This window comes from Acomys minous (genome assembly GCF_964271855.1).
Source record: "Acomys minous genome assembly, chromosome: 9".
Classification (NCBI taxonomy): Eukaryota; Metazoa; Chordata; class Mammalia; order Rodentia; family Muridae; genus Acomys; species Acomys minous.
In genome coordinates, this window is record NC_140490.1 from 35,858,291 (window position 1) to 35,885,016 (window position 26,726).

The following is a 26,726-nucleotide window of genomic DNA, read 5'->3' on the forward strand; positions in this document are numbered from 1 at the left end:
ATGATCACAAGGGAAGGCTAGAGGATTCCAGAATAGAACCCTTACACGAGTGCCCACTCCAGCTATTTGCCAACCTGGAACTGGAAGTGAGACACACAGCCCTGAAGAAGCAATCACATGATCTAGATAACCTCCATCTGTGCAGACACTCCCCAGGCCTGGGCTTTCCTCCCTCCCTGCGGTTACTTCTAAGTAAGAGTCCAATACAACTGCTGGTTCCTGGGTGAAAACCCTTAGCCCACAGTGTTCTTCCCTCTTACCTGTGCAGTGGCCATTCCTACTTGGCATCCCACATCATGTCAAAAGGCACATTCCCAACACTGCCTTCCTAGTGTCACCCTCTCTCAGATAACAGTACCTCAGCCCTACTGTCCTGAACAGCAGCCTTGTCTCCTTTCACTGCCTCATCTACCTGTCACTGAATCAGTGAACAACTCTTAAGGGGTCTAACTCCTACTGCCTACTGACAAATCTGCTGTTCTTGCTTCATTAAATTAGTTCCACGTACTGCCACCTCAATTTTCTATATAAAACCCAGCCTAACTTTCCGATCACAGTCATCTTTAGCATTTTATTTTATTATGTGTATAGATGCATGTCTGCAAAAATTCCTGTTTACCTCTTTTGTACAGTTCAGTGTCCTTAGGGAGCACTGGAAAGAGTTGAGGGTTTCCTAAGACTCACAGAACACTCAGATGTGTTTTATGTGCATTAGTGTTTCATCTGTATGTATGCCTGTGTGCTATGTGTACGCATTGCCTATTTTGTCCAGAAAAGGGGCGTCAGAGCCCAAGGACTAGAGGTGGAGAGTTCTGAGCTATTATGAGAGAGCTGGGTGTCAAATCAGCCGCCAGTGCTCTTCACTGCTGAGCTGTCTCTATTTCCCTAGTTCTATGATAGCTGTTTTACAAACCCATCATGTGTAGAATACATATTTACATCCCACTCCTGACTAGATTCAATGTCTTTACCATTTTATGTGGGAAAAAATAGAAAAGCTTTGCTCCCATGTATAATTCAGTTAGGCATATAATTATCCTATACATATGTGCGCTATTTAAAAAAAGTTTTGATGGGCAGTGGTGGTGCACACCTTTAATCCCAGCACTCAGAGAGAGAGAGACTGTTCAAGGCCAGCCTAGTCTGCAAAGTGAGTTCCAGGATAGCTAGGACTACACAGAGAAACTATGTCTGGAAAAAAAACAAAACAAACAAAAATCCCCCCAAAAAAATCAAAACAAAAAACAAAACAAAATTTTAATTTGAGAGCTAGGGAATATAGCTCAGTGCAGAGTACTTGTGTACCACACATGCCGCTGAGTCCAATCCCAGTACCACAAACACATATACCAAACTAGGCTTGGGACTTGGCGGCACACCTGTAAGCTAAGCACTGGCAAGACTTAGGCAGGAGAAACCGATTCATTCTCACAGAGTTAAACGTCTGAAATTATCCAGTAATGTTCCTTACTTCTTAAGCAGGCAACTCAATGAATAGCAGATACTTTCTCAGTGTCAGTCCCTGTGGCCGTGACAAACTACATTGAGAAAACCAACCAAGGAACCAAGAAAGGGTCATCTGGCTCACAATGACAGGCCACAGCACATCACTGCAGGGAACTCAAGACAACGGAGACCCAGAGCAATGCCATATGCAGAGTAGAGAGTAGACAGAATCACACACATGCAAGCTTGCTCTCAGCTTGCTTCCTCTAGCCTTACGTACTTCAGGATCCAGCCTAGAGAATGGTGCCACTCACAGTGGGAATAGATATGCCCAACTCAGTCTAATGAACCAAGTCCCCCAGACACATGGCCAGAAGCCAACTGTAAGTAAGCTGCTTTAATGTATTAGTCATTTTTAGAAACATTTCCTTAACTATATAATAATGTGTTTCAGAGCTGTGGATATTTTACATCTAAATAATTCAAGACTATAAATACCATTTCATGAGTTTTAAGGATAATCAGCATTGTTGTACATGCTAAAATGTTGACCCAACAATCTATTTTACAGCAGAGATAGATATATTATCCCTATTAACGTTTATTTCACATGTAAGATGTAAATGCTACTAACACATCAAGCACTCTTTCCCTAAAAGTGCTCAGAATCCCATGGGCAGTTCCGGAGTCGTGTGAAGACAAGCATCTGTGAATATAGTGCATGAACCTCAGGAATACTAGGCCTGCTTCATGGAGTGAGGTATAATGACTTTGGTGGGTTTCCCAAAGAAGTATAGGAAGGAGATGATGAAAACAAAGTGACTGCTGGCATCATAGCACAAACACAAGACAGGGTACATATACAGAGTCCAACAGTAAGATACAAGATATGGCAAGATCTACCACCTGTTTTCAACACCGACTAAATCTACAAAGAAGCCTCAAGCTCTCTGAATCACACAGAGGAAATGTCCCTAAGTCCAGGCAGACTGGCTGAAATGAAAGTCAGAGCACACTGTATTGCATGTTTCAGCTAGGAAATGGAAATGAGTTACCTCCTTTGGTAGTGCCATTCTGAGCTTGGATGCCGTGATGCAATGAAGTGTGAATGGCAGAAAGAAGGTCTGCTGCTTGGACCATCAGTTTCTGAGCCTCGGCCACAGCACTGGTCTAGTAAACAAACCACCAAAAACACTTAAGACACTTTCACTGAAAGTACAGATGAAGAGGTCCTACAACAGTAATGAGATCCTACGGTAGCGACTCGGATCCTCACAAATTATAATCACCTAATGCAGGATTGAAGGATGCTCAAATCCTGAAAGGATACGAACTTCCCCCTGCTCCTCAATTCTGTATCTTATTTGATAAATTAAAAACGGATGAACTAGGCAGGTGTTGTGTTACACACCTTTAATCCCAGCACTAGGGAGGCAGAGGCAGGAGGATCTCTGTGAGTTCAAAGCCAGTTTGGTCTACACAGAGAGTCTAGGACAGTCAGGGCTACACAGAGAAGTCCTGTCTCTCAAAAAAAAAAAAAAAAAAAAAAAAAAAAAAAAAAAAAGCAAAAAGAAAGAAATAGTAACTATGTCCAGCTTTTGGTACTAATCTTTAAAACAAAAACCCAGAGATAGTCAAGTATAAAAAGGGGGAAATTCCAATAATCTAGTTATTCATGAATATGGGATAAAGGGAATCCAGGAAAAAAAGATTCACTTGAAACAGTATTTACTGACAAGAGACCTCAGTATGTTACAGAGTAGACTGTAAAGCTGTATAATCACTTTCCACAAACGCATTAGTGTAAACACACCAAACACAGAGAACTGTGAGAACAGGGCAGGCATGCCATCTAAAACTGACCCATTACAGCAATTTTCTTACCTCTTTCTTAGTAAAGGCTATGAGCACTGTCAGCAGCACGCGGGTGAACTTCACTCTGCTGAACGCTGCCAAGCACTGCTGGTGCTGGGAAGACAAGGAAGTAAGGTAAGAGGCAGAGCCTGAAAGGATGGCTTGCAGACGAACTACACATAACGCTGGAACTCCTAAATCTCTGTGCCAATAACTCACTACAGTAAACAGACCTCTATTCAGTTTAATTAATTAATTAAAAATGCCTACAAAATAAGCCCCCAAAAACATAGTAAACAAAGCTTGCTCCTTTGAAATGGAAAAGAAGCCACTGCACTCTACAGCAACAGGACTGACTTAATCCAAAGTCAGACCCTAGACTATTGCTTCAAAGACATGTACTTAGCAGCTATAAAAGGGTTAGTATTAGTAAATTTTGATAATACGAAAAAATTTGACATTTACTACATTTTGAAATAAGATCTGTAAGTGATCTTTTTTCCAGTTCTTGTCTCAGGAACTCTGAAGGTTTGAACTCAGATATTCAAAAGTTTTATTACTATTCTATACATAAAAATACAAGGGAATTAAGTCCCTTGAAAAGCCCAATTGCTAAACAAACAAACAAACAAACAAACAAACAAACACCTCAAAAAGGGATTCCAGGGCTAGAGAGATGGCTCAGAGGTTAAGAGCACTGTCTGTTCTTGCAAAGGTCCTGAGTTCAATTCCCAGCAACCACATGGTCACTCACAACCATCTATAATGAGACCTGATGCCCTCTTCTGGCCTGCAGGTGCACATGCAGGCAGACCATCATATACACAATAAATAAATAAATATATAAATAAGTAAGTAAATAAACAAATAAATATTTTGTTGTTGTTAAAGGTTTCCATATACTACAATGCAACTCAAAGAACTATAGCAGTAAGAGATAGGCTTCTCAGGACTAGAGAGATGGCTCAGAGGTTAAGAACATTGGCGGTTCTTCCAAAGGTCCTGAGTTCAATTCCCAGCAACCACATGGTGGCTCACAACCATCTATGATGAGATCTGGTACGCTCTTCTGGCCTGCAGACACACACTATACATAATAATAAGTAAATCTTAAAAAAAAAAAAAAAAAGAGAGAGAGAGAGAGAGAGATGGGCTTCTCTGACTTGTTTACAGAAAAGAAGGGCAATTACTTCTAGTTCAACTTCTGGATCTCTCTCTTCTCCTTGTCGACTTCGAGTACTCTAAAATTAAAAAAAATAAAGTAAATTAAGACAACCAGAACCCTAAAGTAAGTAAGTAAAGAAAGAACTAAGTTACTTTATTAAGCATATACAAAAACCTATGTTCGCCAAGCACTATAATCCCAGCATTCTGGGAGGCAGAGGCAGGTGAGTCTCTGTGAGTTTGAGGTCAGCCTGGTCTACAAAGAGTCCAGGACAGCCAAGGCCTCACAGAGAAACCCTGTCTTGAGTAAACAACAAAACAAAACAACAACAACAAAAAGTCTTTCAGGAAAAATATCTGAAGAAAAATGTGCCCAGTACTTCTCTTTTTCCTATGAATGTTTTATGCATGTATTTGTAAATAACTTAAAAAGACCAGGAAAAGCAGGTATTAAAACAACAGAAGCAAAACCAAAAATTAACAGAAGCATCTGACTCACAATACTACTGATGCATTTAAAACCAACACAACAAAAATCACTATCACCATTATAAACCCTATCAATTTTTTAAAAGGGCCTGGCTGAGCCTCCTGGCGCATGCCTTTTACCCTGGCACCAAGGAGGCAAAGGTGAGCACACTGACATGAATTCAAGCCCAGCCTGGTCTACCCAGTGACTTCTAGGTCAGCGAGAGCTACAAACACAACCCTTGTCTTAAATAAGTCCTAAAGAAAAGCAAAGAGAAACGCACCTTTACTCTCCTTTGCATGTCGTCTTCCACATCTTTTAGCATGCCTAGAATGAAACACAGTAAGTTTGAAAATCAAATCAAAACGCAAAACTTACAAATTATTGTTGTGAATAGTTTATACCTGTTACTCGAAGATCTGTCACACTGTTGGCCATTTTAAATCCATATGTCATTGACTGGAAATCTTCCTAAACAAAAAATGAATAATTACGCTCTTGAATAGAATCACTATGCAGAGACAGAATGCCATCCAACACGTCTCAACACTGCCAATACTGTCCAGCTGAGCCTCCTTGTTGGCGGGAACATTAGACAGCTCAACGCCATGCTGTTATCTACCCTTGGCTTCAGCTGCTTGTCCACGCTCTAGGGGTTGAGCATCTCAAGCAGCACTATGCAAAAAACAGCCGAGACACACTTTATAGTCCACAGTTTAAAAAAAGACAGAGCACAGATCTCCTGGACCCCCACAAAATGTTCAATTATTTCACTGCTGAGACAAGGATTTGCTGGATCCACTCTGAAGAATGACTTTAACACTATCTGGTAGAGTATTTCCCCTGTGCTATAGTTTCTACAACTTTATATAGAGAAGCCCTCACCTCGTAGAACGGAGTAGTGTATGCTGCATGTCGCCAGGCTGAGTCTTCTGAAGACCTCAAGTGGACTTACAGAACCAGCGTATCCTCCAGGTTCAGGGCACATCTCTCTCCCTTACGGGCTCTACTACCCAAGCTATGCATATCCAAAAAGAAACCCTTAATCCATTTTCCTAGCATTTTCCAGGTAGGACTCCTACCCCTCCCCCCACCACATATAGGTAAGAAAACCTGCATGTTTGACCTACAAATTTAGTCTAGCCACTTCTCACCCTTTCATATCCCTCTCTACTTTAGGTTATCACCACTACACACTATTTTGCAGACACACCCTCCACTTGATACACCTGTCCCGGCTTTTCTTCTTTTGGTGCTGGCAGGAGCAGGAACAACACACTATGTAGACCCAGCTGGCTTGGAACTCAGTGATCTGCTTGCCTCTGCTTCCAGAGTACTGGGATGAAAGATGTGTGCCACTATCCATGGACTAGTCCTTGCTGTAATACATTCAACTACATGCCACCTATCTATTTAAAAGGCCTTACATGGTCTCATATCTCACAGTAACCTTTGTACATGCTGACACCACCTCCAAATTAAGTCATTAAGGCTATTTTAAAGGCTCATCCTTTACTGTATTCCAGTTCCTGGTGTCAGTTCTTCAACGGGCAGTTTTTCTCCTGCATCCTCTCCACCCCAACCCTACTCCTGACTGTATAGCTCTGATTGTCCTGGAACTCACTCTGTAGACCAGGCCGGCCCCAAACTCAAGAGCTCCACCTGTTTCTGCCTTCCAAGTGCTGGAACATCCAGCTCCTGCATCCCCTCAACACACCTGCACATTCCCTTATTTTTCCTCATAGGGCTTATCACCACATGACATTCTGTGTGTCCTTTTACTTACACATTAACTACTTTGTCCCAAAGAATATATCCATGAGATTAAGGCTTTGTTTAAATCCATAGCTTCATCTTCAGGGCTTAGCACAGTGTTTGTCACAAAGGTACTTATGGTTCAATTTGTGTTGATAAATGATTTTGTGCTGGTTGGTTTTTGTCACTTATAAGACTGGCCTATGAGTGGATCTGGGCCCAGGAGTCCTGCTCAAACTATGATACCAGCCAAGGACAATATGTGCAGTAAACTTTGAACCCCTATCCAGATCTAGCCAATGGACAGGACATTCTCCACAACTGAGTGGCGAGTGGGACTGACTTTCATAGGAACTCTGGTGTCCCATATTTGACCACATCTCCTGGATGGGGAGGCCTGGTGGCACTCAGAGGAAGGATAGCAGGCTACCAAGAAGAGACTTGATACCCTATGAGCATATACAGGGGGAGGAGGTCCCCCTCAGTCACAGTCATAGGGGAGGGGAGTAAGGGGAGAATGGGAGGGAGGGAGGAATGGGAGGATACAAGGGATGGGATAGCCATTGAGATGTAATATGAATAAATTAATAAAATATTAATAAAAAATAAAATTAAATAAAAAAAAAAAAGACTGGCCTATAGGCAAGTCTGTGGGGTACTGTCTTGATTAACAGCTGATGTAGGAGAATTCAGCTGCTTGTGTGTAGTGGCATCCCTGGGCACGTGGTCTTGGGTTGTATAGAAGAGTAGGCTAAGCAAGCCATGGATACCTAGTCAGTAGCAGCACTCCTCCATGACCTCTGCTTTAGTGCCTGTTTCCAGGTGCCGGCCTTCCGTGAGGTCCTTCCCTACATTTCTTCAGTACTGGCTAGTTTACTATCAACTCATCAGGAGTTACTTGGGAAGAGGGACCCTCAATTAAAAGAATGCCCCGTACCCCAAGATCTGCCTGTAGGCAAGACTATAGGACATTTCTAAATTAGTGACTGACGTGGGAAGACTCAACCCTATCCAGAGGTGGCACCACCTCAGGTCAGGTGGTGGTCCCAGGGTAGAAGAAAGATGGCTGAACAAGCCAGAAGGAGCAGGCCAGTAAGCAGCTCTCCCCAAAGGCGTCTCTGCATCAGCTCCTGTCCAGATTTCTCTCGGTGACCAAATGTGATCTGAGAGTTGTAAGCTGAAATAAGTTTTCTCTAATAGAATAAGACTGGGTATAAAAACCACACTTAAAAAAAACAAAAAACAAAACAAAACACTTAAGGGAGGCTCAATGCCCTGCAGTAGACGGCCAATGCAAAACTGATATTTCTGGAGATGTTTTGTTTTATAGTGTTTTGTTTGGGCTTAAAAAGCAGAAACAACCACAACAACTCTGTCTTTTGTTTAGTATGTTTTATGATTTTGTGTTTTTATGTGTATGTTCTGCTCTTTTTCTCCCGTTTGTTTGCTTTATTTTATTTTACTTTTAAATTGCCCTGTTTGTTTTCTAAAGAAAGAGAAAGAAGGCAAACAGTTGGATGGGCGGGATGGTAGGGAGGATCCAAGAAATGAGGGAGGGGAAACCCTGATCAAAATATCATAAGAAAAAATGTATTTTCAACCAAAAAACAACGGCTCATGAACACATCCTTTAGTGTACAAGAGAACACAGTAGAATACGAGGTAAAATCATGATGTGAAGACCTGCTACCACGTATACAACGGAAGGTGGAAGAAATGCTTAGAGATGTGCTTACAGTGAAGATGACAAAGTACTGGAGTCTGGAAAAAGTGGGGTGAAGAAGCAGGAAAATGTCACAGTCTCTAGACAGTACCAGGATCCATATGAAATTCAGTCATGACTAGAAGTAGAAATTGCTAGTGTCAATTTGTTTTGTTATTAAAAGATGGGCTTTAAAAGCCGGGCATGGAGGCAAAGGCAGATGGATCACTGTGAGTCTGTGCCCAGCCTGGTCAACCAAGTGAATCCAGGACAGCCAGAGTGATACAGAGAAACCCTGTCTTGGAAGGGGAAAAAAAAGGGGGGGGGGATTTAAATAAAAAGAGCAAGAGGGTATTAATAATAAAATTTTGACATAAAAAAACGAAATCAGTCCTGAATGAAGATGAAAGCACTTTGCTCTAAAGGACAAAAATCATCTATGTAGGCAGGCATAGCAGCATCAGAGAGAGAGGCTTTCACCAGCAGCACTAACCACTAACACAGTGAGCCTGCTGAATAGATGTTTACTAATAAGCAAATTTTAGCTTCCAGAGAGAAAATACAGCTCTCATGTAGAAAAACAGATTGCAATCCTGGAATCACAAAACAGCATGGTGTGATATCTACACTGTCTAACCCGGACTCCATCACAGCCCAATTATCAGGCACCACGTGGAGGAACAGACACTTCATACCATGCAAAGTCTCAAAGTTTCTTCCTTGAAACAAACTAGAGATGCTTCCCTCAGCCAAGCAACAAGCTAAGAGCAATATAGGCGAACAGAATCCTCCAGAGAGAGGAGGAAAACAGCTGTGCAACCACCTAGAAAACAACTAATGTTACAGAAGAAAAAAATCCAATATCCTACCCAAAAGTAAGAACATAATTACCTGATACTACCCGACAGTAACAGAAGAGGAAAAATCAAGGGCTGCTTAGGAAAATTTTTAAATGAAAAACATTGTCACCTGTGGTAGCTGAATGAAAATGGTCCCTACATACCCACAGGGAGTGGCACTACTAGGTGTGGCCTTGCTGGAGGAAGTTTGTCACGTAGAGGTGGGCTCTGAGGTCTCCTTCGCTCAAGCTACAGTCTTAGTCTCCTGCTGCTGCCTGTGGATCTAGATATAGAACTCTCCAGTTCCAAGCCCACCTGCGTGCCGCCATGCTCACTGCCACACTGATAACGGACTGAACCTCTGAAACTGTAAGCCAGGCCCAGTTAAATGCTTTCTTTACCAACGTTACCATTGTCCTGGTATCTGTTCACAGCAATAAGACCCTAAGACATCACTTAAGAAAAACGAACCTTTTATGAAAAGTGTAAGGCATATATGGACTTACCTATCATTAATACTGACACAATCATAACTATGTCAGCACTTAATAATAACCTCCCCTACAAAAAAATTACTATCTGGGGCAACAGAATAATGCAGTTATATCAATGCAAAAACTATGAAACTGATAAAATTCAAAATACTTCTGTAAGAAAAACGCTTTTAAAACTACTATTGACGCATGGAAGCAAAGAGCAAAGGACTACTTCTCTCTAAGTCTGATGAGCTATGTAACTTTTATAAATATGTACAGGTATTATTATCTCAATTAATGTGGACCAAAACCACATCACAGAATCACTCATCTACAGCACAGTAAAATGGCCCATGAGCTTCTGGATTTACCTCTTCAAAAACAGCAGCTTTATTTACTTTTTCCCTTGCAATGTCACAGATCTTCAAGATTCCCAGAGCAAAAGCTTTCATGGCAGGGTCTTCTATGAAGTCTGGATTGTGAATGTAAAGGCACGTAAACACTGTCTGTGCCAAGGAGTGGCCTTCTAGCCATGTGATCTGTTGAGAAGGAGGTGGGGAATTAATCACCTGTACAATACAGGGTTTGCAAAGTCTAGACTGAGACAGTAAGCCCAATTCATAAGGACGTTAATTGTAAGATCAGAAAGATCGTTACAGAGAAGGTCACAGAAGACAGGACTGAGAACTTTCATTGACTAAAGTTTTCAAGAAGCTTATATAGGCTGAGTCTCCAAAATTCTGGAACACAAACTTTTCTGCACATGAGGCTAGTGCTCTACAGGCTCCATATTTCAGACTTTTAAAGTACAGTGCTCCTTCTGCACTGCAAGTGCCTGGCCATCTATGCGAAGCATTCTTAAGCCCAATATTCCAGTCCACAAAATCTGAGTGTCTAATCAAAGCAGAGACACTACAGCATTCAAAAGCAACCCACTGTAGTCTATTCCCAGCAGCCCTCCCTGGCCTTCCCTACTCCTTTAGGAATAGTATATTGCTAAAAGGTAGTAAAGAAATCTTTGTAAGACAGACAAAATTCTGGCCGTGCTCCTTTTACCAATGCAGCCCTAAGAAATATGATAAAATGCTGGAACCTCAAATATGAAAGACCTAGGTAAAAAACAGTACGTGTCAACAACTGATGCACATGGTCTGCTGACACATTCCATTACTACTGTGCACAATGGTCAAACCAACAAATGTTAGAAAAATAATGAAATTTTTTTTTTAACAACTGAACAACTGTGTAGGGAGAAGACATGTGTCTGACATAGATAAACCACTATAACACTTTGTAGCAGAGGACAGTCAGTTCATGACAGTCTATCCCACAGCAGCAACAAAGCCAGTCTGCACCTCCCTTCACTTCAACTGTACTCATCTCATGGAACCTTAGTTACAATTGCCCTTGATAACATAAAACCAGAGTACTCTGGATAGGCTGTAACCTTCTCTCACTGAAACAAAGTACCATTTAAGGGCTTAACTTAGCCAGGGAACCTTGTGCCTGCTTTCTGAGGCCACCATTTCATATGCCACATGGTGCATACACTTTACAAACGCCAAGAATTCAGGGAAGCCACACCTTAACTTGTCAACAGTCTTGTTTTGCTTCTTACCAAACAGCAAAAACAGGTATCCATTATTCCTATCAATTCAGGCAAGGTGAGGTCTTTAATTTTAATGGTGCCATCCTAAAAAGGAGAGAACAAGTAAACAGAAAAGTTGAAAACAAAAACAAAAAAACCCTCCGTGTACAGTTGTGTTTTGAATTTTAAAATTACTTATTAAAAAAATAATAATCCAAAGAAAACACTAACTTACCTGATGAAATCAAGACACCAACTTAATGTTTTGTTCTTAGGAACAAACTACTGCTCCTTGCTCGGGCTGCAGTAGTCATGTGGCCCCGGGTGACCCGGGAACCTGACCTCACTGCTTCACTCTGAGAGCTGAGCTCACAGGCCTGCACTACCACAGTGCTGATACACATATACCTGCCATGCACAACTAAGAAACTACGGATCTTAAATAAGACTTTACTAGTGTGTGTCTTACATCCTGAGCAAGAAAAAAATCAGTCAGATTTGAAACAATAAACTCCTTATAATAAAATGTCCAAGCTTTCTATGTATGGTATGTTAGGTCCATAAGCCCAGCACTTGTGGAGTCAGGAGAACAGGAGTTCTAGGCAGACTACATATGAGGCTGAGTCTCAAGGGAGGAACAGAAGGGCAGAAGAGGGCGGGGGAGGGAGAGAGAGGACAAATCAGTAAGCATTTTTTGTTTTGTTTTGTTTTTCAAGACAGGGTTTCTCTGTGTAGCCTTGGCTGTCCCGCTCTCACTTTGTAGACCAGGCTGGCCTCGAACTCACAGAGATCCACCTGCCTCTGCTTCCCAAGTGCTGGGATTAAAGGCGTGCGCCACCACCACCCGGCTCAGTAGGCATTTTTAATCACAGTCAAAATTACACAGCCTGGGCTGGGATGACAGGCATTGACTCAAGTCTTGCTTATCTCATCTACTTTTTTACCCTGTTTTCTGCTTGTTTGTTTTGAAACATTGCCTTGCTCTGTAGCTTGGACCCCACAGCAGTTCTCTTACCCCAGCACGTAACAACATAAAACGTAAGGTCTGAGCGAAGCATCCTGCATATATACTCAAATACCTTCAAAAATAATCCAAAGAATACACAGACAAATCAGAGCAAGTTTACAATGAAGATCTCAAGCCATTAATTTCCAGGTTTTAATTTATACCGGTAAGTAAGTATTATACATTTTAAAACAAAACAAAACAAAACAAAACAAAAAAACTAGGGTCTCATGAACCCCAGGGTGATCTCAAAACTACTATACAGCTGAGACTAGTAACTCCTAATCCTTTGCCTCACCCACCCCCGTGCTGGAACCATGGAAAAGTCCTATCATGCCTGCTTTAGATGCTAATTCTTATGACAGAGAAGCTTTTAAAAGAACAGCTGAACAGTCTGTGTACCCTCAGTTATTAAGCACATTTTAACATTTAAAAAAAGGTCTATTTTAAAAACCAAAGACACACAAAAAATATAGTAACTACCTTGATAGCTTGTTCAAAGTTGAGAACTTTCCTGTTCACTTGGTTTCCAATCATCCCCGCATCCATCTTGGGGTCCATCATTTCAATAGCAGACATGGCTTCAAAAAGACCGAACCTACAAATAAACGGACCCATCAGCCAGTTCTGAACCTAGATTTCCATAGTGGCACAAATTATCACAGTACTTTCAGCAACTCCAGCATTCCATGTATTTATTTGGATTAAGTGTATAACTGGCTAAAACTTGTTTCAGTCATCACTTATGACAAAATACATGAACATTCTATACACATGATCTTACATGCTCTACGGAGAAAAGAACAAAATCATCTACACTTCCTCCAACAGGACATGGATCAGCACTTTTTGAAAGAGATTGACTCCTGTCAAATGATATTTTTCTTTTAATTTCTCTTAACTTTCAGAATGTGTAACTTTTTCATTTTCCATGCATCTTTTTCCTTTTTTTAATGTGTTGAGTACTTGTGTATCCATATGGGTGCATGCACATTTGTGTTCATATGTTTGTGTGTGTCACCCTTTGAGATACATCTCTTGCTGGCCTGGAGCTCAGCAATATTAACTTGCCTGGCTGGCAGCAAGCCCCAGTGACCCTCTTACCTCTACGCCCCCTCCTGGGATTACAAACTCATGCACACATTTTACAGGTTCTGGAGATTAAACCCAGGTCCCCGGTTTCACAAAGCAAACGATTTACCAACTGAGCCATCGTCCCTCTTCTGGCTCCATTTTCTCCATAGTTTAATGATAATTGATTTACAAAGTCCAAAATCTTGGCAATTATATAAGGCAAAACAATCCAGAAATTCTGATTGTTCACCATGGGGGAAAAATAGTAATTATACACTGAAAAATGTTTAGAAAGAATTGAGATATGCCACAAAAGAAGGCAGAAGAAGCTTAACTGAAAGCTCAACTGATCAAATTATCGACAACTACTCTATCACTCTAAATCATTTTTCTTAGATAAAGTCAATAGGAGACACTTCAGCAGCACAAAATGCTAAAAAGCAACAGGAAAATGTAAAAAAGCTATTGGAAATTCTAGATCTGGTCTCAGGCTGACTTACTACAGATGCAACTCTGGATCCAGCCAGGAGTTTTAAAGCTTTCTAGATGATTCTTTGCAAGCTAAGGTTCTAAGGGCAAATGTTAGCCTTTCCTTGTTCCTCCAGCAAGTACTGTCTAAATTTGTCTACTTGTTAGTTCAAGATTTTATAGTCCTAACCCTGAAGCAGCGTGGCCACAGTGTGTCTGCAACATAGTGAGGAATAAATACAGGCCAGTAACTCTTTACTTAGTCACTGATTAATCTACCACACTAGACATACACCTGATAGCTTTTTTAAAAAAATAAAATAAAAAATCCCAGGTTCAATATGTCCATCTTCATGAAAATGAGCCTGACAGTTTGATGTTTCTTATGTAACCAGCGACTCAAGATAGCTCACCCATGTTGAAATTGTATTTATAACTCATTTTCACAACTCTGAAACATGAATTTCCTTGGACTTCAAGGAATATTCTACACGAGGGGGGAAAAAAAAGATTAAGGAACACAGAGAAGCCCTGTCTCAAAAAACAAACAAACAAACAAACAAACAAACAAAAAACACAACAACAACAAAAAGATTAAAGTATTACATGATTTCAAAGGGCACAAACACTCACAGCTTATCATGAAGCAGTTCTCCCAACTTCAGTTCTGAAAGAATCAAAGAGAAAAGTTACTTGAATGACACAACTAGGCTGGAGAGATGGCTCAGAGATTAAAAGCACTGGCTGCTCTTCCAGAGGTCCTGAGTTCAATTCTCAGAAACCACAAGATGACTCATAACCATTTATAATGAGATCTGGTGCCCTCTTCCGGTGTACACGCAAGCAGAACATTGTATACATAATAAATAAATCTTTAAAAAAAGAAAAGAGGAAAAAAACAAACCAAACAAAGTGACAGAAATAAATTCATCTTTCAATTAACAGCTCTGAAAAATAACAGTTTCAATTCCATAATCAAAACACAGAAACCAGTAAGATCAAAAACAGTGTCTTAGCTACCATTTTTTTTCTGTGAGAGACAGTGTCCTAGTTAAGGTTACTACTGCTTTGATAAAATACCACTAAAAGTAACTTGGGGAGGAAAGGGTTTATTTCATGAACACTTCCAGATGACAGTTTGTCATCAAAGCAGTGGAGACAGGAACTCAAAACAGGGCAGGAACCTGGAGGCAGCAACTGATGGAGGCCATGGAGGGTTGCTACTCATTGGCTTGCTCTGCCTGCTTTCTTATAGAACCCAGAACCACCAGACTAAGGGAGGCACTACCCATAATAGGCTGGGCCCTCCTCCATCAATCACTAATTAAGAAAATGCCCTACAGCCTAATCTCATGAAGGCATTTTCTCAACTGAGGTTCCCTCCTCTCTGATGACTCTAGCTTGTGTCAAGTAAATCTTAAACTAGCTTGCAGACACCATGACTAAGGCAACTTATAAAATTGAGAGTTTGTTTTTAGTTTCAGAGAGTTGGGTCAATTTCCACTATGGTGGGAAGCATGGCAACAGGTAGGAAGGCACAGCAGCTGAGAGCTTACATTTTATACAAAGTTGGAGGCAAGACTGGGCGTGGTGTGGGCGTTTGAAACCACAAAACCCACCCCGGTGATACAACTCCTCCAAGGCCACACCTCCTAATTCTTCATAAACCATCCACCAACTGAGAAACATTCAAATGTATCAGCCATTCTCATCCAAACCATCACAAACAAAACTGAGCCTGCAGAAACACTCACTATGAGCAGTGCTACCCTGGGCAGGCGGTGTTGGGTGCTGTGAAGAGACCAGGCTGAACCTTGTGGTGGGTGACTCATGTCTTTAATCCCAAGAGGCCAGCCTGGTCTACAGAGTGAGTTCTAGGACAGCCAGAGCTACACAGAGAAACTATGTATCAAAAAGAAAAAAGAAAAAAAAAAGGAGGAGGAGGAGGAAAGCAAGCAAGCCCGCCTGTAAGCAGCAGCACTCCTCCATGGTTTCTGCATCAGTTCCTGGCTCTAGGTTCCTGCCTCTATTTCCGTCAGTGATGGACTATAAACACAGTGTGGAAAGCAAAATAAACCTTTACCCCCCAAAGTTGCTTTGGGTAATAGTGTTTTATCACAGCAGCAGAAACCCTAAGACAAATTATTAAAACAAACAAAAAACCTCTTTTCTTTGGGCTGGAGAGACGGCTCTTCTAGAAGTCCTGAGTTCAGTTTCCAGCAACCACATGGTGGCTCACAACCACCTGTAATTGGAATCTGATTTCCTCTTCTGATGTGCATGAAAACAGAGTACTCATGTACATAAAATAAACAGATCATTAAAAAATTATTTCTTGGGGGCTGGAGGGATGGCTCAGTGGTTAAGAGCACTGTCTGCTCTACCAGAGGTCCTGGGTTCAATTCCCAGCAACCACATGGTGGCTCACAACCATCTATGATGAGACTATTGCCCTCTTCTGGCAGCAGGCACATATATAGGCAGAATGTTGTATACATAATAAGTTAATTTTTTTTTGAAAAAAAATTTTTTTTTAGAAAATCTGTCTAAGTATTTGCATGTTTGTATATATATATATACACACATGTGTGCCTGGTGCCTACAAATGGCAGAAGAAACATCATATTCCTTGGAACTGGAGTTACAGATGTTGTGGGCCACTATGTGGGTACTGGGAACCAATCCCTGGTGCTCTCCAAGAGCAGCCAATGCTCTTAACCATTGAGCCATCTCTGTCTCTCTCACACGCACACTCTCACACGCACATACTGCAGCAGTCTGCTTTCTGTTGCTGTGATAAAGCACTGACCAAAAGAACTTGAGGAAGAAGAGGGTTTATTTGGCTTACAGGTCACAGTCCATCATGGAGGGAGGGCACAGACAGCGGAAGTCAGGGCAGGCACCTGGAGGAATGGAAGCAGACAGTGGAGGAGCACTTCATACTGGTTTGCTTCCGTCTTACTCAGCTACTCTTCTTACATAGCCCAGGCCCACCTGCCTACCTAGAGATGACCTGCCGGTGATGAGGTAGGCCCTCCTACATCAATTAGCAATTAGGAAACTGCCGTATAGACAGAGATAATTTCTCAACTAAGGCCCCTCTTCTCAGGTATCTATAGTTTGGGACAAGCTGACCAAAAACTAACTAGCACAAGACCACGGTAGAATAAATTAAAAGCAGGATTTATCCCCCATAATACACAAACAATACACTTCTGAAGGAGCAGTGAGTCACTGACAGGATCAGGGAGGAAATCACACAAGAGCACACCCACCAAAGCCTCTGGATATGGCCATACCAGGCCCTGGAAGGAAGCAAATCCTTCCAAGTGCTCTTGGCTGGGGAGATGGTTCAGCGGGTAAGCACTTACTGTAGCACCAATAAATAATATCAGGGCAGACACTAAGTGAGCGAGATTAAAGAACAATGTGCAGAATAAACTAAGGAACAGGTCCTTTGCAAGAGTAACAAGACTGGCAAAGTCCTAGCAAAGCAAAGAGAAAAGGCCCAAACTAGCAAAATTAGAGATGAGAAGAGGGCTGTTAAAAGAAAGTCCAGATCGTCAGGGAATACTTCAAAACTTACAGCCCACTAAACAGGAATCCCCACTAAACATACAATCCAAACAAAACCATCCAACAATGAATTAATTTCTAAATGCATATGGCTTACTGTCCTAGTTTGCCTCCTACTGTGATAAACACGCTAACCAACAGCAGGCTGGGAGGAGAGATGATTTATTCACCTTGAAAATCCCAATCACAGGTGATCACAGGTGGGTGTTAGGGAAGGAGCTCAAACAGGAGCAGGGGCAGGGACCCTAAAGGAGTGCTGCAAACAGGAAGGCCTGCTCCCATAGCCTGCTCAGCCTGCTTGCTTATACAACTCAGGACCAGTGCCCAGGGTGGCAGGCACCGCCATTGTGTGCTGGGCACTTCTGGCAATACTGGAGGTGTGGCCTTGATGGAGGAAGTGTGTCTTAGTCTTATTCTGCTGCCTGCAGACCGACGGATCAGGATGTAGAACTCTCAGCTACCTCTCCAGCACCATATCTGCCTGCATGCCACCATGTTTCCCGCTGTGCTGATAACGGACCAGACCTCTGAAAGCGTAAGCCAGCACCAATGAAATGTTTTCCTGCTGCTGTTGTGGTTTCTCTCCACAGCAAAAGAACAGGGACTAAGAGACTCTTCCTGGGTTAATCTAGGTTTGTGTCAAGTTGACAATAAGTAAGCAGTGCATCTACTAAAATTAATTACTGTGAAAATAAAATTTCTAAAAGTAATCTACAATGCAATCCTCATTAAATTTACAAATTTACAATGACATTCATCACAGGACTAGAAAAAACAATCCTAAAACTCATAAGTAAATACAAAAGACCACAAATAGACAAAGCAATTCTCATCAAAAAGAACCCTGTGGAGGCATCTCAATACCTGACCTTAAACTCTACTACAAAGCCCCTATGGAGAGTGAAGAAATCACAGAAACCTGACAGGCAGAGGACCCAGAAATAACCTACACAGCTATGGCTACCTAACTTTTCAACAAAGTTATCAAAAACATACACTAGAAAAAGGCTTATTCAATAATGGTATGGGCAGAACTAAATATTTGCATAAAAATGAAATTAGACCGTTATCTCTCACCTAGTTTAAACAACAACAGCTACAAGAGTTTAAAGTAGACTGAAGGCCTTACTGCAAATTCCATGACCCTAAAACTGCTAGGGCAGACACCCAGATACAGGTGTAGGCCAGAACCTCACAAGGAAGAGCCCCAGCAACAGGTTAAATAGCATCACAGAGAAAGCACAGCCACAGAATGATAGAAGGCCCTTACTTATTAGTCTGTAGAATAAAGAACTCCAAGAATTAAACACCAAAAGAATAAACAGTCAAAAAAAAAAAAAATAAATGGACTAATGAAGCCAACAGACCATTCTCAAAAGAAATACAAGTAGTCAATAATACTACAAGGAGTGCTCAGCACCGCTAATCATCAAGGAAAGGCAAATAAAACTACTTTGCAACTACATTTCACCCTAGTTAGAATGACTATTGTCAAGAAAATAAAGAATGACAAATGTTGGAGAGAATGTAGGAAAATCAGGAGTCCTAAGCTCACTGTTGGGAATGAAAACTGGCATACCACCATGGAAATCCATGCGGAAGGAAGGGGTCAAAGCTAAGTAAGGAAATCTACAACTACCACACTACCCTTCCTTATGACATCTGGGCACAAAACCCAAAGCACTCTTATCTCATCAAAGAGCTACCTCCCAGTCACCCTTACTGCTGCTCTAGTCACAACAGCAAGGGAATGGCATCAGCTTACAGGTCCACCAAGAGATAAATGAATAATGAAAATATGATACATATACACTGTGGAATTTTGCTCAGCCAAAAGGAAAAACGAAATTTATAGGAAAATGGATCAAAGTACAAAATAAATTACGTGAGGTACCTCAGGCTCAAAAAGACAAATACCACGTGTACAGTCTCACGTGGGGATCCTAACTTCTAATTTTAATATATGTATGTTTATGTGGAAGTGGGTGGAGGTCATGGAACTAGAAAACGACCCACAAAAGGGGGGGAAAAAGCTTTAAAGAAAGGAGGTGTGAGCCAGGTGTGGTGGTGCACACGTGTATAACCCCAGCACTCAGGGAGGAAGAGGCAGGTGGATCTCTGTGAGTTCCAGACCAGCCTGGTCCACAAAGCAAGTCCAGGACAGCCCAGGCTACACAGAAAAACCCTGTCTTGAAAAACCAAAAGAAAGAAAAAAAATGCAGAGAAAATTCACAAAGGCTCTGGCAAGGCATCTTGATGCTCAAAGAGGTAAGAGTTGACTGGAGGGGCTGAGATGGCTCAGAGGTTAAGGGCACTGGCTGCTCTTCCAAAGGTCCTGAGTTCAATTCCCAGCAACCACATGGTGGCTCATAACCATCTATAATGAGACCTCGTACCTTCTTCTGTTGTACATGCAGGCAAAACACTGTGTATGATAAATAAATAAATTAAGGAAAAAAAAAAAGGTTGACTGGAAAGGATAGGGCAATGGTGGAAAAATGAAGTTGGCAGTAAGCAGGGACCAGAAAAATGTCACAGAGCTAGAAAGATGGCTCAACAGTTAAGAGCATTTGGTGCACAATCATGAGTAATAGTTTGAATTCCAGGATAAGCCAGGATTCTGGGAGAGGCCTGTAATTACACTGCTAAGAGATCTAATGCCTTATTCACACATATATACAAACAAATACACGAATAAAATTCTTTGGGGGCTGGAGAGATGGCTCAGCGGTTAAGAGCACTGACTGCTCTTCCAGAGGTCCTGGGTTCAATTCCCAGCAACCACATGCAGCTCACAGCTGTCAGTAACTCCAATGCCAGGGGATCCGTCACCCTCACACATATAACACAGGCAAAGCACCAATAAATCTTTTTTTTTTTTTTTTTCTTTTTTGGTGTTTTGAGACAAGGGTCTCTCTGTGTTAGCCTTGGCTGTCCTGGACTCGATCTGTAGACCAGGCTGGCCTCAAACTCACAGCGATCTGCCTGCCTCTGCCTCCCAAGTGCTGGGATTACAGGCATGCGCCACCATACCTGCCTACACACCAATAAATCTTTAAAATTCTTTTTTAAAAAAGTCTCAGCCGAGTCTACAAAGCAAGTCCAGGACAGGCAAGGCTAACACAGAGAAACCCTGTCTCAAAAAACAAAACAAAAAAGTCTCAACATCTGTATTTAACCCAATGTTTTAACAAATATACACTTGCTTTAGACCAAAGTTAAAATCAGCAGAGTATCGGGAGGCAGAGACAGGCGGCTGGCTCTGAGTTCGAGGCCAGCCTGGCCTACAAAGTGAGTCCAAGACAGCCAAGGCTACACAGAGAATGCCTGTCTCAAAAAACAAAACAATCAGCAGAGCAAAGTATGGTTAACAAAGTTGAGCCTGACATCATGGTCCTTGCTAGTAATCTCAGTATTCAGGAGGATAGAGAAATCAAGGTCATCCTCCACAACAAAAATATTCCTTGTCAGCCTGGGCTACAGGGGACTTCATCAAAAACAAAACAAGTACAAATTTGATACGATCACAAGGTGATTTCTTTTTCTTTTTAAATCGAAGTAAATGGAGAAAACACAATTATGACTTTACTTTATCCTGCCCCAGATTTTAAACCAGTAGCCCCCAAATTCAAACTTACCTCGACAAGCATCCTCAAAATCCTGGGTTATGTCCACCCAGCTTGTGTTACTTTTCTCCATTTTTTCAGGGGCACTAAGCTCCCATCCTGAATCACCATCATCTACAGCAGCTTTCATAACCATTATGCCTGGAAAGGGAACACTGGTGTGAGGCGGAGGACAGGCTTTGGCAGGAGGAGAAGCTGCAGAACTGCCTGAGTACTGGATCAAAGACTTTCTCAACCCTAGAGACAGAACTCCTCCGATTGCACAGGACGGTACTGCAGAAAGACTAGCTTTGTGCAATCAGACCTCACGTTAAACGCCACTGCTGCTCCCATCCTGAGATTCGCACCAGCCAAGACTCACAGTTTCTTCCAACTAGTTCAGAGGTCTTCAAGCAATACCACCCCAAGAATCAACTCGGCTTTCAGCACTGGCCTCCGGAACCAGAGCTGCCTCCTCCGCTCGGCAGCATGGGAGCATCCCTCACCTGGCGGGTTTCGCAAAACCTGGACCTGGCCTCGCCCTGCAGGCGCATCCCCTTAGACCCCGGCCCGCGGACGGAGCGCGGCCGAGTGGGGGGGTGGAGGGGAGGTACGCGTCTACGCGGTGCCTCGCGGGGAACCGGCACCAGGCGGCCCTCCTCGCCCGGGCGACGCGAGCATAGCCCGGCCTCGCGCCGCGCGCCCCCGGCTCCGACCTGAGGCGCGGCGAGCAACCGGCCGCCGGTGCCCGCTCCCCGAGGTCCTCTACACGCGAGTCGCGGGGTTGCGCCGGCCCCGCATAGGTCACCCCAGGTACTTCCCTGTCACCACCCGCGCCACCACGCACCAACCGCACCACGAAGATAACGACTCCGACACCTCCGCCGCCTCCGCGGGCCCCTCCGCTCTCAGCCCCGCCCCGCCCCGCCGCCCGCGTGCGCGCATGCGTACGGCCTGGACGCGCGACCCCGCCCCCCTCCTCTCGGGACTCCGCACTCCGACCACGCCCCCTCCTTCACCGAGGCCACCAGACGTGAGTCTAGGGTCATCCTCTCTTCTCGCGGGAATTTAACCCATGGCTAGACCAACAACTACACTCCATTTTCCTCCTTTCCGGCGGAGACCAGGCAGTGGGCGGAACCTCAGAGAGGCGGAGCCTGGGGGCTTGCAGCCCGCCTCTTCCGGCGCAGCTTCCGAGAAAACTCTGAAAGGTGACTGTAGGGTGAAGCGGAGGGGTGGAGTTTCCGGTGGAGAGCGTCCTGCGGTACTGCGCAAGGACTAAGTAAGGCAAAAGAAAGCAAAACATTTACATCGAGATAGCAATTTCCTTCCAAACTCCGGTGTTTTAGGTTTTCCTTAATAATCCAGACCTCAAGCAAATGGATTTTGTGTGGCTATGGGCGAAGTAGGGAAAGAACCCAGGTTGAATTAATGAAAAAAAGAAATAAAAAAAGAACATCACTGCTCCTGGTGGAGGAGCAGTCTATCATTGAGCTGTAGGAACCTCAGTTAGCCATGTGTCCAAGATTTGAGAGCTAACCGTGAATAAGAGTGCATATCATTGAGTTATAACCTCGAGCTACGTGTTGAGTATTTAAATTTAAAAAAAAAAAATCTTAACATGGAGCGTGATTCCTGAGGACAGGAGCTTCGTTTTTATTAAACCTGCCTTAGCACCAAAGGCAGGTAGTTAGTTCTCACTGAATCCATGGAAGATGAGAATGTAGGAAAGATTGGTTTGATGATCTTTTGAGACTCCAAAAGAAATCTAGAAAAATGTGAACAGTGAACTGTCCTGGAAGGTTTGGTTTATATAAACGTGTTTTTGTTTTAATCCCAGGTGTGGGATATGGGGGCTGCTCCAGTTTGTCCACAGCTGATAACTGCCTCCTGAGAGGGCGTGTGATATTTGTCAGTCATGAACCACCTCGTGCAGGGACGTGGTCTTTGTCAGTGGGGATAAAAGCCAGACCCAAAGAGAGACTGGGGCCTCTGAGGAAGAAGGCTGCTGGTGTATTCCCCCTGATGGAGTGTGATGAGAAGAAGTTGGAGATATCTTGAAACGAGTATCGGATTTACCCCCAAAGAACCATGCAACCCTAAACAGCAGGGAGCAGCTAAGGAAAACTATGCCCCCTTCTCCCTCCTTTTCCCCTACCTGGTATGGGGGTGTTGTAAGGGATTGGGGTGGAATAGGGAGAGATTTAAGGAACCCAAAAATAAAAATAGTTGGTTAAAAGTACACCAACAGTAAACCATGCATGGTGATGCACACCTGTAATCCCAGCACTCAGGTAGGCAGAGGCAGGTGGATCTCTGTGAGTTCAAGGCCAGCCTGGTCTATAAAGTGAGTCCAGGACAACCAAGGCTTCACAGAGAAACCCTGTCTTAAAAAACAAGCAAACAGAAAGTGTAACAAATAATACTTTTATAAAGATTCATGGGGCGAGCTGGCGAGATGTACCGTCTGTTAAGAGTCCTTTGTTTTCTTCCAGGGAACATAAGTTCAGTTCCCAGCACCCACTCCAGCTCCAGAAGGGCACTAGCATACAGGCGGTGTATGTACACGCAGACAGACACAGATATACATACATAAAAATACATCTTTTAAAAAGAAAAGGATATAAAGCTCTGTGTGTGTGTGTGTGTGTGTGTCGTTTGCTGGGGATTTAAACAAGGGATAAGTGTTCTATCATGTGCTAAATCCCTAGCTCCATCTTATATGCTTTTTCACCTCTAGATCATTAAAACAATGTAAATGCCTTGTGAATGTTTGTTGTAGAGTTTAGGGAAAGATCACCCCAATATTCTGTGCATGCTAAGAATATTTTTTTCTACATGTTTTTCGATCCTTAGCTGGATCCATGGTGAAGAGTCCTGTATGTGCTGTGCTGGCGATATTTCTGTTTTTTTCATAGTCAAGATTTCTCTAGTCCTGACCACTGGCTTTCAAATGCTAGACGAAGGCACTATGATCCTAACAGGGACTTGCCAAATGCTGACACCACTGGATCCGTCTGGGCCATTTGTCATGAACTGGTTCAGTTTCAGAGAGGAGGTATTTATAACCCAGGGCCTTCACGGGTGGCTTTGCAAACTATAGTGTGGGCATTAAAAGCTCCCCAGGGCCTCACAACCTAGTCCTGCTCTCAAAATCTGCCAGCTGCCAGCCGTTGGGAGTGAAGGAAGAAAGCTGGGACATCAGCAAGGACAAATCTCAACATCCGTTATGACATTTTGCTGAATTTTCTTTCACATGAGAATCCTTCTGCCCCCCTACCAACCCTTCTTCCTAACAACTCTCCCCAGTCGCTTCGCCCATCCCAGTCTATGAGTGGATTGAGCAGAGGCAAAAGGGAACGACATGCAACCGGGAAGGAGATGTCAGTCAGGTGTTACGGTTCTTAAGCGTACACCCACTTAAGCGTCTCCCTGCCCTTCATCTCCAGAGAGATGCTTCTGTGAGTCCTGAGTATGCCCTGGTGCAGCTATGTCTTGCAAATTACCTAATCCTTTTGGAGTGGTGAGTCTCTCTGTCTCCCCGTCTCTTCAGCTGTATTGTCTACTTTCGCTACCCATTCCCTCTGCCCTTGTGTCTTTTACAGAAATGCACATTTTTTTTTACACCTCCACATTGAATAGATAGCTGATTTTGTGAGTATGTCTGAGCACACTGCATCTCAATGTCCTTGTAAGGCTTTGTATTTTTGAGGTATTAGGAACGGGACAAGTGATCTGCCACTCTGCTGCATCTCCAGCCAGTTTTCCACTTTTTTTTTTTTTTCAGACAAGGTGTTACTATATAATAGGCCAGGCTGGACTTGAACTTGTAATTCTCCTGCCTAGCTCTCTCCTGCAACCAAGATCACAGGCCTGTGCCACCAAGCCCAACAGGTGACAGACTATGTCATTTGCAGTGTTGTAAGAATCAGAGTTTTACACTGGACACGATGACACACACCTGTAATCCCAGCACTCGGGAGACAGAGGCTGGCAGATCTCTGTGAGTTCATGGCCAGCCTGGTCTACAAAGGGAGTCCAGGACAGGCATGGCTACACAGAGAAACCCTGTGTGGAACCACCACCACCACCACCACCAAAAAGGGTAGGGTTAGTACTTTATTTTTTCACATCCAGGGACTATTTGACAGCGGTGGGACCCACTTTAAACATATATGAAGGAAGAGACCTTTATGCTGCTGACTTTTAAAAATCCTGATTGTTGGCTTTAGTTCTTAAAGCTGTTATCATGCTTTTGTGTCTGTATTTCACCAGTATTCAGCACAGCTGAGGAAAGAGATGTTTTAGGTTGCCTAAAAGGCAGTCCTTCTGGTGCTTAAGATTTGGGACACCCTTCTAGAATGCTTGTCAGAACCGGTAAGGTATAAAATCCAATATTTCAAAATAAATTGAACCAAATGAAGGAGCTTGCATGAGACCCCGTTGTTGTGAGCCTGTGGCTTGGCTCCTGGAACCCTGGCTGGGAGCAGCAAGGAAATGCAGGAACCTTAGATGCATGGGCACACATGCAGTAGGGCTGGCATCAGGCTGGGAGTTTTCCAACCTGCTGCAACCTAGAACCTCAGCGCATTTATTGGGTACAGCACGGGGGAGAAGGGGTGAGACAAAACCACCCACAACAATGTAAAAAGCCAGGTACAAGATACCTATGGCCTAAAAAATATATTTTGTTGGTCAAGATAAAGACCAAGAAAAGGTTAAAAAGAGAAACAAACATACAAGCTGCCTACAGAGGTACAAGATACTACTATATACATAACCCTAAGATAAAGTGAGAATCCATATGATGTTTATTTAAAACTTAATGCCTTTTTTTCTGCTCAGGACAACTGGCTTGTTTCTAAAACGGAAAACATTTTCTTGGGAAACAGGTTGCAGCCTAGCTTATACATCAAGCACCACAGAGCCCAAAAAAGGACATTTAGAACTACACAATCTTATTTTGATTCCAATATGATAACTGTATGTTCATTGTTAATGGTGATGTTATATTTCATCTTTTAAAAAGGTCAAAATAAAACAGACCTAAATAAAAGAAAGACTGCTAACCCCTTTAATCCCAGCACATAGGAGGCAGAGAAGGTAGGAGGGCTCTGTGAGGCCAGCTTAGTCTACATAATGGGTTCTAGGCCCATCAGAGCCACACAAAGAAACCCTGGCTCAAAAAGAAAACAGTGCACAAACATTAACATTGTTTATCATTTTCAAGCCCTAGCTGGGCTGGGACTTGAGAGAGAGAGAGAGAGAGAGAGAGAGAGAGAGAGAGAGAGAGAGAGAGAGAGAGAGAGAAACAGAGAGAGAGAGACCTTGTCTCAAAAAACAAAAGAACACAATGGAAACTTGAAAGCCATGGTCTTCTCTGCTTACAAAACTAGTTTTTTAGACTAGATAGCTTAACTTTGGGGAGGGGGAGGTTCTCATGTAAATCCCGTCTGTCTCAAAAAATGTAGCTATCAAAACTAGAAACCTGTGTCTAGTAAACTGCAGTCGCTTCAGCTGGAGGCAAGTTTTACCTTGAAAGTCAATAGAAGTTACACACTTATGTTGGAAACTAATTTTTAAACCTCTTTTGTCCTTGAAGTAGTAATTTACATTAGCAAGCGAAACTTGTAAACCTAAGGACCTTGAAACTAGCTGGACGGTGGTGGCACAGGCCTCTAATCCGAGAACTTGGAAGTCTGAG

The 26,726-nt window shown here is 42.9% G+C and overlaps 1 protein-coding gene across 5 annotated transcripts in view; it reads right to left on the minus strand.

Moving 5' to 3' along the window:
* The window catches only part of NAA35 (N-alpha-acetyltransferase 35, NatC auxiliary subunit), a 44,587-nt gene extending 22,441 nt beyond the window's left edge, over positions 1-22,146 (minus strand). The window contains exons 1-11 of one of the 5 annotated variants that reach the window (XM_084796661.1): positions 22,042-22,146; positions 21,056-21,184; positions 14,475-14,508; positions 12,783-12,897; positions 11,324-11,398; positions 10,077-10,244; positions 5,338-5,404; positions 5,217-5,260; positions 4,491-4,541; positions 3,331-3,414; positions 2,502-2,616 (exon numbers count right to left, since the gene is read on the minus strand). In XM_084796661.1, the coding sequence (XP_084652787.1) occupies positions 2,502-2,616; positions 3,331-3,414; positions 4,491-4,541; positions 5,217-5,260; positions 5,338-5,404; positions 10,077-10,244; positions 11,324-11,398; positions 12,783-12,897; positions 14,475-14,508; positions 21,056-21,179 (877 nt within the window). In that variant the 5' untranslated portion in view covers positions 21,180-21,184; positions 22,042-22,146. Of the gene's footprint in view, positions 1-2,501; positions 2,617-3,330; positions 3,415-4,490; positions 4,542-5,216; positions 5,261-5,337; positions 5,405-10,076; positions 10,245-11,323; positions 11,399-12,782; positions 12,898-14,474; positions 14,509-16,689; positions 16,745-21,055; positions 21,185-21,528; positions 21,653-21,869; positions 21,970-22,041 lie in introns of those variants that run through there. The other 4 variants (XM_084796660.1, XM_084796659.1, XM_084796662.1 and 1 more) reach the window with 4 other exon arrangements.
* Positions 22,147-26,726: the final 4,580 nt, after the last annotated feature.